An 11,607-nucleotide genomic window follows, 5' to 3' on the forward strand; every position below is an offset into this window, starting at 1 on the left:
ATATATATAGAGAAATTTTCGAGTTGGGTAGTTGAAATATAACAACGATTTTACAAGGAATATTTTACATGGATTTTACATGGTTTTAACATATTATTTACAACGACTTTACGACGAAATTAGGTAAGTTAAAGCACATTGAATACACGTTTTCACCTAAATATAACGGTAACATGCTTCGTTGTAATGTCGATGTAATGATTACGACGTATTTCTCATTCCACGTACATTCGTCGTAAACTTACATGAAGTTTACGACGAAATCAGTTCGTCGTAAATTTACATGGCGTTTACGACGAAAGTTAGATTCCTCGTAATTTCGTTGCAAAGACCATGTAAATTTACGACGAAATATTTTCGTCGTAAATGTTCGTTGTTATGGGCACATTTTCTTGTAGTGTTAACTTTAGAACAAAAAATCATTTTTGGAATAAAATCAAATAGTAGATTCACTTTTAATGCTAAAAATTCACGGCTAACTAAATCTTAAATCTTGAATAATTATATGGCATTTACCCTTATCTTTACTAACTAGCTATATATGCCTCTTACCCATTTACGTGAAACGCATAACACTCTCTGCAAATCCTCCAAAAATATCTATGACTACTTTTCATCCTCTCAAAAAACTCATGAGACTTTTCAAGAATAACTCGCGAATTCAAGTTAAGTGCTTACATTTTTGGAGGCAGAACACATTTTTTGGCTTCTTTCCGCGGAACAAAAACAAAGACGTATTAGGGTTACCTGTTTATATATGGGCTTCAGTTAATGTTTAAGGTCCACTCTTATTTTTGTTAAATATGATCTACCAATTTTTCAATCATAACAAAATGGCCAAATTCAATTCATTAGCTTGGGCTTTGCTATATATAATTGATAGAGATATGTATTTTTTTAAATGTGGCTTGGGTTACTTTTCCAATAGTTTATATTGTTGCTGACTAAATTTTTTTTCTTTTTTATTTAAAACAGACTATAATTTTAAAATATAATATTAATCACTAAATTTATTGTATAATTTTTTTAAAACACACAAAATCTAAAATAAATACTTTAATATTTTGCATTTTAATGTTTTTGTTACCGAGTTCAATGAAAAAAATATACAAAAAATAAGAATACAACGCTATAGTTTAAAAATGGATACAAAATGAAATGAACAAGATACACCAATTTCAGAACTCAATAACCTATGAAAAAACATTAATATTTTTACAACAAACAAAAAAAATAGAATTATGTTGAACGTACATCCGCGCGGACACGCAGATCAAAATCTAGTTAAGCAATAGATAATACAACCAATAATCTGGTTTAGCACAGTGGTTGAACATATTGTTAAATATTTCTCTGGACCCCGGTTTGACACCCACATAAACATCTGTTACCATTTGACTAACGGAGACACGGTACATTATATACCTAAATATTTTTGTTCGCGTAAGAAATTTATATATATGTATGTTTTAGCACATGGTCCGTGTGTATGTGATGATTTGGACCACGGTTCTCTGGCAGATTTCCCATCATCTTACTCACTAGATATCTTTGTCCTCAACATCTTATGTTTGGTTTCCTTCACAAGTTCTTGGTGTGTATATGTATTTTTTTAATGTAAAATTATTATCTGTGGACTGCTATTGAAGCAAATCTCCAATGATTTGAGAAGTTCTCATAAATGAAGTAATGAGAGACAGCAGATGCAGTCTTTTGACATCAAACCAATTTTGACCAAACCTCATAAGAAACTCATAACCAAACACAATGAAATCAAACATGAAGTAACACTAACACTAGTGATGATACGCACCAGCAAACAATTAATAAGGGAAGCTGCGGTTTAGATAGAGAGATATGTTTAGGTAAGATCATCTTCCTCAAGCTCCTTTGCCTTCAGCTTCTCCTTCACCCTCAACAACATAGTTGTCTTCCATGAATCCTGCCAACAATACAAATTCAATGATGAGAATCTGACGAAAGAAAATATCATTCAAAGTTTGTGTGGGAGGTTTATAGGGTCCATGCCAGAGGGGTCATGCTGTCAAACTCCTTGACAACGTCTGTGAACTTTGCGATGTCTTCTTCATCGATAGCAGAAGCAAGGTCCTATACATGGGAATCAAACACTTGACTAAGCATACTTTATATAAGCTATGTTCGCATGATCACTACAAAACTCAGTTTCAAGCCTTACGGATAAGAATTTGCATTCTCGTGTTCCAGTAAAAGTTGGATCCAGATCCTGTAGAAACGTAGGAGTTAAAAATCATGTTATAGTTCCTTCAAAGTCCACATCAGTATATGCTGAAGTTACAGGTGTTTTTGGTGGGAAGAACAGGAAGAAGAAGAAAACCTGATATTTCTCCAGCGCATTGGTTATGGAAACAACATCAGGTTTGCAAAGGTGGCACATGCCAGCATTGAGAAGATGTCCCTTAACTCCATACTTAAGCAAGTTATTGTTGAGTGATTGGCATGCTATTTCTTCATAAATCTTGATTGCCTTCTCATATCTGTCAAAGATACACCAACCAAGCCCTTGTCAATCAATCCCATCCCAAACAAAGTAACTAAAAAAGGCTTTCATTGCTGCCCGTGCATGGTGACCATCTTGAATACACACAAAGCCGATTATATGGGTTCAGAAAGTCTTACTGCTCTAACTGCGCAGCGTATTGTGCCACCTTGAGATTGCACTGGTTAGCAGAAGTGGTCACTTCTTCGTTTTGAAAGAACTCAGCTGCCTTTTCAAAGTAAGAAATAGCCTGGTCGATCTTCTGGTCAGCTTCATAATGCTCAGCAATTTCCTGTCAGAAGAACAAAACCATAAATCACCCTATTAGTAAAACTACTGACTCAATGTTCTGAACTTAAAAAGAGTGTAATATTCAATTCATGCTCTGTTCTGAACTTAAAAGAGTGTAATATTCAATTCATGCTCTAAAGAGACACATACCTTGTAGTATCTGGCAGCCATGTTGAGCCTTCCTATCTCACAAAATATATTCACTGCTCGCTCTAGACAAGATGCAGCCTCTGCATGACAAGATCATGGTTATATTAGAGTTGAAAATACACACGCTATAGACAAGAGGTAGCCTCTACAATACCATTAGTGTCAACTTTCTTGTAGCACTTAGCAGCTTCGGCGTACGCGTTAGCAGCATCATGCTTGCTGTCAGACTACAGATACACAACAAGGCTATAACAGTTCAATACATTGCATCCAGAATCATGATTGTAGGCAAAAAGAACTAACCTTTAAGTGACAATCAGCAAGTTTAAGATAAGCCTTTCCAGCTTGATCCCCTGAAACAACCCATACATTGAACACATTAACAGTATACACTGCTGGAGAATTGAACATAAAACCTAATCAAACAGATCGCGATAGTCTCTTAAAGATCAAATCATATCTAATTCTGAGAAACCCAGAACGAAAAACGAAAACTTTACATGATTTGGCGAGTTTATAGGAATTAGCAGCTTTCTCGAGAAGATCGGCAGCATCCTCGTACTTAGATCCGAAGATTCCCCATCCGTTAAGCTTCTTCTCTGCTTTCTTCTCGAATTCCTCCGCTCTCACCAGATGATCCCCCATCACTATCCCTTTCACCTCCGATGGGTTTTCGCTGCAAACCGATCGGGAGCGAAGGAAAGAACTTTCAACAGATATAGGTGGGCCGGATAGTTATTTCAAGTATGGGCTTTATTTTTTTAAAAGCCCATATTAGTATACGCATTATTTCATATTGGCCTATGAACAAAAATATAGAAGGAAACAAATCCCTTTTATACATTAGTTTTGAGAAACATTTTTTAAGTTGTAACATTTGTATCAGTGATGATGTGGCAGCGCCACAGCCTTTCTCACTTCAAATATTTTAATCCTCTTTGGTTACTAGAAAAATTACAAAAATATGCCGTTCATTAATATTTTGGTCCGACCCGCATTAAATTACTCCTCTCCAAAATCTTCTACGTATACCTTAAATTAACATTAGGAAAGAACACTTATTAGCTTTCCATGATTCTTCCTTTCTAAGTGTATCCCGTACCCTGCAAACACACACACAAAAAAATATTCTGATTTTCAGAATCGTTCTTTTTCATAAGAAAATGGACAACAAACAAAAAAAACATGGAGAAGAACAAACGAAGATTTAGAATGGAACATCCTGACGTTTCAAAAAGAAGGAAACAAGGTTTGTGATGATGTCTTTCTGTATATCTGTATAGTTCATAGTAGAACATGTCAAAAAGTTTTTAAATACCAGAATTCCTATGTATTGGCTGTTGCAGAAATAAATACACAGTCCAAGGAAGATGAATCAAAAAGAAATTTTTTTTTCATCTTTTGCTTTAAGCGTTATCCTATATTCCAACGAAAAGAAGTAAGCGTGATCCTAGATTCCGACCTTTGCTTTGTAATAGTATAGATTACACATAACATACTTATATTAGATCATAATTATGTATTTCAGGATTCCAGTCACTGCTTGGTGATTTTACACATACCAAGGAAGATGAGAATTCCACTTTCGTTTCCAAAATACTAAGCACTTGAGGTTTACTTTTAATGATTTGCATGAGGTTTTGGTTATTTAATTACTTTCAGTGTCGCAATTTTGTTAAAGAAGTGATCTTATCATTCGTTAACAACTAAGCATCCCTAACGAAACAAGAGGACAAAAACAAAGATATCGAGATGTAGTTCTGCAGAAATGATATTACCTAACATATTTTCAGCTGAAATCTATACTAACAATTATTATTATTTTTTAAATCTATACTAACAAGTCATGTATTTAATCAATTTCTAAACAACAAAGACGATACTAATCTCAGTGTAGTGGTCTTATGTATTTGAACTGATGTGTAGATGTCTAATCTTTGTTTAGCACGCTACTGATTGTATTTGAAAAAATAGGCAGAGATTGCATCTGACGATCTGTTGCCAGAATTGAAAAAGAAGAAGAGAGTTACAAATTTGTACTTCAGAGATTGAATTGATCCATGCGTGTAATCGAAAGCGAAAGAATTCGTTTTTCGGGTTGAAAGATAACCAATTGGAATTTGTTTTTCTTTTGAAAACTTAATCCCCCTATTATTGATATTTTGGACTGTAGGTAAACATTATTATAAGCTTTCTTACAAAAAAGAGGTCAATTATTATACTCATTTTTTTCATTCTTATTAGTTTAGTTTGTATCTAATTCAGTCTAATCTATGTTATAGTGTGCAAAGCTGGATTTACAGAAGTTGATAAAATGTTAGTAGATATTCTTACATGTGGATTATACTATCCGGCACCATCAAACTTGATGATAGTCTCAAAAAACATTGTAGACGGAACGGAGCTATTTGGTGTGTGTTCTTGAAGAATTAAAATCAGATAATTTCAATATTCTTGTTTCACGTCTTGACGGCTTATGTTTTTCCATCAGCATGCTTGTTATCGACCAAAGCGCTATTGTCCCCAATAGGCGGATGAAGTTGGCACATAGTAAGAAGCTTTTTGATCTAATAAATTGATGTTTGCTTTATGTATATTTTCTGATATTGTAATTTGATTATGAGTTCTCTGTTGGCAGCGGTTAACACAGATGTCTTCTGGAACAAGGAAGACTGTCGAATCCCCGAAGGTCTTGATCCTCATAACATCTATCAGAATATCAAATCAGCTCTTGCAAAACCGGGTTGTCGTGGTGCTGGGCTTATTGTGAGAAGAACGATTTTCCGTGGTTGATATCACCTTAGTAGCCGCAGGTGAGTTTCCTCTCGGTACATTTGTATTTTCTTTCATTTATGTATGTAATATAAAGATCTATGTGGTTTCAGGAGATCAAACTGCGAGATTCAAGGAAATGGTAAGGGACATTCTTTTTGTAAGCTCAGGAAAAGGAGCTCGACGGATCGTGAAACAGAGGATGTGTTACACGCGTTAATGGATGTATAACTTGCCGTTACAAGTTAGTTATGAGACGATGACATGTCGTTGTTTCATTGGCTCCAGGATATTACTTTGGCGTGAAGCAAAGAAGATCCGGAAGATTTGGCCTTATCACAATATTAGAAAAATAAGATATTGTGTTAAGGGTATTTAACATGATTACCTTAGGTAGATTTAGGTCAGCGTTTAAGAGGAAAAAGAGCTAGAGCAAGAGTTTTGTTCTTGTGAGCTTAAGGAAGACGAGTGACGTGTTAGTGCAGCTCGTGCTTCTATTACGAGAGATTAGAAATTGGTCCGTCTCTAGTCGTGTGTGACTGAGAGTAACTCGGATTAAACAGATCTAGGAAGATTGTTTAACATATTTCTGATATACAAGAAAGCGTTCTTGGTATCTCGTGTCTTTGTTCATGTTTCTGGTGGTCTCTGAACTTTCATTTGGTATCAGAGCGGGAAACCTCTGTGGTATCATATACTACTAACAGGTTAAGATCCTACAGATTTCATGGACACCATGAAGGAACTATTCGGAATTCAGAAACCTATCATGCTAGACAGTGGTAACTTCGGTCATTGGAAGGCAAGAATGCGGCAGTTGATCAGATGAATTGACGAGGATGCGTGGACTGCAGTGCAAGAAGGTTGGTCTGTTCCTACGATGATGACTAATGACAAAACACTGGCTCTAAAGCCAAAGGACAAGTGGACTGATCAAAAGAAGGCAGCATCAAAATTCAACTCCAAAGCACTTAGTGCAATTTTCTCTGCAGTTGATCTGGACCAGTTCAAAATCATCCAAGGGTGTGAGTCTGCTAAAGAGGCATGGGGTATTTTGGTCAATCACTTTGAAGGAAACACCAGCTTACGAAGAACAAGGATTGATAAATTAGCTTCAAAGTTTGAGAATCGTCGGATGGGTGATGATGAACCAATTGACGGATTCATCTCAAAGATCAGTGAGCTAGCTAGTGAAGCCTCAGTTCTTGGAAAGAAATATGATGAGAATGATTTGGTGAAGAAGCTGTTAAGGTGTCTTCCACCACTTTTTGAGGCATACAAGGCAGTACTGGATATAGCCGTTAACACTGATGAGATGAAGTTTGATCAATTCTCAGGCATCTTGAAGGTTGATGATCTGGAGAAGACTGGTCGAACTGCAAATTCTCAAAAGAGCATCGCATTTGCAGCTGACTCTAAAGAACATGACCGAGTCGCAAAAATTGAAGAAAATTTGGGATTAATGGCTACAATGTCACGAATGTGAGGGCTATGGGCATTATCGCAGCAAGTGTCCGCTAGCTAAACAAAAAGAGCTGAAGTGCATTGATTGCAAGGGGTTTGGTCACACCCGAAGTGAATGTCCCAACAATCTTAAAAAGGACAAATCACTCATGTGCTTCAGTGATACAGACTCTGAAAGTGACAGCGATGGAGAGGAGCTACATCTAAACTTTATGGCGCTTATTTGTGAGGAAGGAGATCCGAGACTGGATTCAGTTGTCGAAGAGGATGATGATGATCAAGAGATGCTGTCACTTAAAAGGGCCATGACAGAATAAGAAAGGGTGCAGAAGCAGTTTGAGCTGAAGGTTAATCATCTGAATGACCTACTAACCAAGGAGATGGATAAGAGCCAGTTACTTGAAAACCAACTTGCTAATCAACTTTCCGGCACCACAACTCTGGATCATCTTCTCACGATTGGCCAGTGTCCTAGCAGCAGTTGGCGACTAGGTTTTCAATGTTCCACATCCAAATCTGTTGAAGAAATTGTATTTGTGAAAGAAAGCTCAAAAGGAAAAGAAATCCAAGTATCAGAAGAAGTTCAGACTGGTAATCTTAAAAGTGAAAACCTAAAGAAGACTACTGCTACACGACAAGGGAATGATTGTCACTTCTGTGGAAAGCGTGGTCATAACGTCAGGTTCTGTTACTTCCGCAAGAATCAGTATCAGCGAGCTTGGAGAATGAATCTTTGTTTCATGGAACCGTCATTGTATGGTCATGTTTTGATATGTCAAAGGATCTCTGGTTGATTTCTCTCTGAGTCTGATTAATTCTCTGTATTGCATTCCTGGTTTTGAAGAAGATCCCAACTGGATGGATGAAAGCATTGATGAAGTTTGTGTTTTTCTCACTGATGGTAGAATAAGACGATGGGAGAATATGAGCTCGAAGTATCTCACTGCTACAAATCAGGTTATGTACAAACTCGTCTGCTCGAACTGGATTCCTACCGTGAACTACACATCTATGAATCAGAAGCGTCTCAGGTTTGTCTACATGCTTCATCATCATGATGGATTCGACTTTGGGAAACTAGTCTACGATCAGATTAGGGCGATGGCAGAGAACACTAAGACAGAGAAGACTCGTTGCATCATGTTCCCTACCTTGATCCAGCAAGTCATTCTCTTTCAGCGCACTATACCTCCTGACACTCTCAATGATGAATTCACTAGAATTCCAAAGTTGGTCGTCAAGGACATTACGGCTGGTCGAGGATCTGGAGCAGATTCAAGTGCTGCCAGTCTTGAGAAGACATCGATCGTACCATTGCTGGCCTCAAAGCCATTCGGGTCCGCCTGAGGAGTAAGGGTGTTGTACAGTTTTTTGTATCTTTACCTGCTGCTTGTCTAACAGATGTGTTTTTATCTTAATGTGCACCTAACCAGGGGGAGATTATGTGCAATATGTTCCTCATCCTGGGTTTGATGAAGACGAGGAGGAGGATGGAGATGATGAAGACGAGGAGGAGGGTTGAGATGACTCTGAATGACGACTGTGTCACATTTGAGTTTCATATGAAAGTTTGATATTGATGTTATCTATCTTGTGGCATCTAAGACTTAGTCTATGTGTATCGGCTGTGTTTTTATGAACCGTATTTGCAACTTATTTAAGAATGTGTTTCAGCTTATGATTAGTGATTTGAGTATTCTAGTTATCTCCATGGTCTTGGATATTTGTGTTGTGTGGCTGTTTCCAGTGCAGGGTGCTTAGGTTGTCACATTCAGATAAAAAGGGGGAGAATGTAAGCTCATGAAAAGGAGCTTGACGGATCGTGAAACATAGGATGTGTTACATGCGTTAATGGATGTATAACTTGCCGTTACAAGTTAGTTATGAGACGATAACGTGTCATTGTCTCATTGGTTTTAGGATATTACTTTGGCGTGAAGCAAAGAAGATCTGGAAGATTTGGGCTTATCACAATATTAGGAAAATAAGGTATTGTGTTAAGGGTATTTAACCTGATTACCTTGGGTAGATTTAGGTTAGCGTTTAAGAGGAAAAAGAGCTAGAGCAAGAGGTTTGTTCTTGTGAGCTTAAGGAAGACGAGTGACTTGTTAGTGCAGCTTGTGCTTCTATTATGAGAGATTAGAAATTGGTCTGTCTCTAGTCGTGTGTGACTAAGAGTAATTCTGATTAAACAGATCTAGGAAGATTGTTTAACAGATTTCTAATATACAAGAAAGCGTTCTTGGTATCTCGTGTCTTTGTTCCTGTTTCTGGTGGTCTCTGAACTTTCACTTTTATGGGCGCTGTGAAATCCTGTGCACTATCAGGAAACAGAAAGTTTGCCGGGGTTCTTCAGACTTTGGTTTCAAGAGATTACAACGTTCTTCTAACAGTGCCTGATGAGACCGAATATGTAGGCTCTGCATGGATGTATCCAAATCTAGCAAGAAGCCTAACAGAATCTCCCATTAGGACAAGATCGGAAAAGCTCCCAATCAAAAGGCTACAATATTTTCGTTGCACATACTGAAAAAGCCGCATCACCAGTGCTACCTCCTGCATGCTTGGAATGGCGTCTGGATACCCTCCTTGCTGGAGGACGAAGAACCGGCGGCAAGGTACTAGTCATTTTAGTTTCATATGTCATAGTTATTTATTAATTTACTTTTTGTGACACTTTGTAGAGAATCATACCGGAATCTTCTGGAACATTTAGGACTGCCCAATACCTGGTGGTCTGGATCCTTATACGTTTGTTGTTGGTATCATGGGAGCTCTTGGTTCTGTAGACGCGTATATGTAAATCAAGGCTTATTGTGGCAAGAATAGGAGCCTTGGTGACTTCTCCATCAATGACACCTTACCCATCACCTTGGTACCCACAGATGAATATTCCTTCACTTCTTTAACACTATTTTCATGTGTTCTAAAAATCGGTTTAGACGATGCCTAGATACTCGTCCATAAGGCATATCAGCCCTAGTTGATACGATTTTTTTTTGTCAATATATGAAATGATTTTTTGTAAAATCAGTCTAGGCTTTAAGAAAATCAGTCTAGGCTCTACCTAATCAGTAATCCCCTATAAAGTGTATAAATACTATGTAGCGATTTCTTGAACATATACTGTTTTGTCTTATCTAAAGATCTATGTTTATTATAAATGATTTCAGGCGATAATGATGTGAGGATCAAGAAATGTTTAAGGACACTTTTTTATGGGCAGTGGACATTACCCAAACAACATCAAGCGTCATATCAGCCATGGTGGTGATCACATAAAACTTCCCAGACAACATGTGTGATGCTCTTGATGCTTTGAGTTCAAGAAATTACAAGCTTATCTTACTAGATCCTCATGGAGTTAAATATGTGAACTCGGTTTGGCTTTTGAGAAGTTTATTTGGTGGAGGCAACCCTTTCGACCTAAGGGGAAGAAAGAATCTTCAAAAGCAATGAGTAGTAAGTGGAAGATTACAGGCTGATGCAGAGTTGTTATGCTTTTATCAATCTGTCTACTTTATTTTATGTGAGTTTGTGTATGAGAGGGCCGACTAATAGTTAAAAGGCCTAATTTTTTTATAAATTTACATTTTTATATAGAAAAAATAAAAAATATAATAAATAAAATTGAAAATGACCCAAAAATATTTAATATATATATAGTATTATTTTCATCATAAAATATACAAAAATATTACTGATTAAGTTTTAAAAATAATTTAAATAATATATAATATAAATCTTAAAGGGTAAATATTTTCACCCAAGGGTCCATAATAGAATTAAGCCGGCCTGAACGAAGACTAATGTCTATCTCTAGCTCTTCTGTTAAACTCTGTTTTGGATTCAAATGATTTGCTGTTTCTATATATTTTCCTTCTGTGGAGGTTTCATGCACTGCCCTAGTGCATTCTTCAACTTCCCGTAGAATCCCTAATTATTAATAGGTCTTTATCATCTAGCTCATAGTCTCTTGAACAAGGGATCCTTCAAATGTAAAGGCGAGACTGATTGCTGAATTAAAGTATCACCTAAAACAAGCAAGTTATAATCATAAAATCTCACGACTAAAGTATACAACAAAGCTGATTTTGAGCTACAGATTCACATACCCATATAAGGGAAGAACCGGTATCCAACATACGTACGTAGCTGTCCCAGCAAAGAAAAGTTTCAGCAACCAGCGTATCTTCCTCTCAGATTCTTCCTCCAATGGTAAGGTCATACTCTACTCTTATGGCTCTTCTGTCATCTCAGTAACTAAGAGTAGATTACTAAAAGTACTAATTGATCAAACAAAGCAACCATTTTGGAGTAAAGGGTACAAGCAAAATCGAGACTTTCACTACTGTGAAGTGAGAATGTACTTCATATAGTACTACTACTTAGTGCTGGGTTCGCGGGTCAAC

The 11,607-nt window shown here is 36.9% G+C and overlaps 1 protein-coding gene and 1 long non-coding RNA gene across 2 annotated transcripts; one reads left to right on the top strand and one right to left on the bottom strand.

Moving 5' to 3' along the window:
- Window positions 1–1,653: 1,653 nt before the first annotated feature.
- LOC106339317 (alpha-soluble NSF attachment protein 2-like) lies at window positions 1,654–3,669 on the bottom strand. The gene is made up of 9 exons (XM_013778107.1): window positions 3,460–3,669; window positions 3,263–3,312; window positions 3,114–3,186; window positions 2,960–3,039; window positions 2,659–2,810; window positions 2,357–2,516; window positions 2,198–2,245; window positions 2,029–2,109; window positions 1,654–1,942 (listed from the first exon to the last, which is right to left on the bottom strand). Exons 1-9 carry the CDS (start codon window positions 3,602–3,604, stop codon window positions 1,862–1,864), a joined length of 870 nt encoding a protein of 289 aa, XP_013633561.1. The 5' UTR covers window positions 3,605–3,669; the 3' UTR covers window positions 1,654–1,861.
- A 1,788-nt stretch (window positions 3,670–5,457) lies between these two features.
- LOC106341628 lies at window positions 5,458–5,933 on the top strand. The gene is made up of 3 exons (XR_001269701.1): window positions 5,458–5,509; window positions 5,598–5,772; window positions 5,845–5,933. It is a non-coding gene; the product is annotated as an uncharacterized LOC106341628 (long non-coding RNA).
- Window positions 5,934–11,607: the final 5,674 nt, after the last annotated feature.

The sequence above is a fragment of the Brassica oleracea genome, chromosome C4 (genome assembly GCF_000695525.1).
Source record: "Brassica oleracea var. oleracea cultivar TO1000 chromosome C4, BOL, whole genome shotgun sequence".
In the NCBI taxonomy this organism is placed as follows: Eukaryota; Viridiplantae; Streptophyta; class Magnoliopsida; order Brassicales; family Brassicaceae; genus Brassica; species Brassica oleracea.

What these genes read in the sequence shown, in the direction of transcription:
- LOC106339317 (XM_013778107.1), bottom strand. Translation starts at nt 3,604, where the DNA reads ATGGGGGATCATCTGGTGAGAGCGGAGGAATTCGAGAAGAAAGCAGAG. An exon ending in TGGCTGCCAGATACTACAAG is followed by an intron (nt 2,811 to 2,959) that starts GTATGTGTCTCT and finishes TTCTTCTGACAG; the next exon opens with GAAATTGCTGAGCATTATGA. An exon ending in ATGCGCTGGAGAAATATCAG is followed by an intron (nt 2,246 to 2,356) that starts GTTTTCTTCTTC and finishes ACGTTTCTACAG; the next exon opens with GATCTGGATCCAACTTTTAC.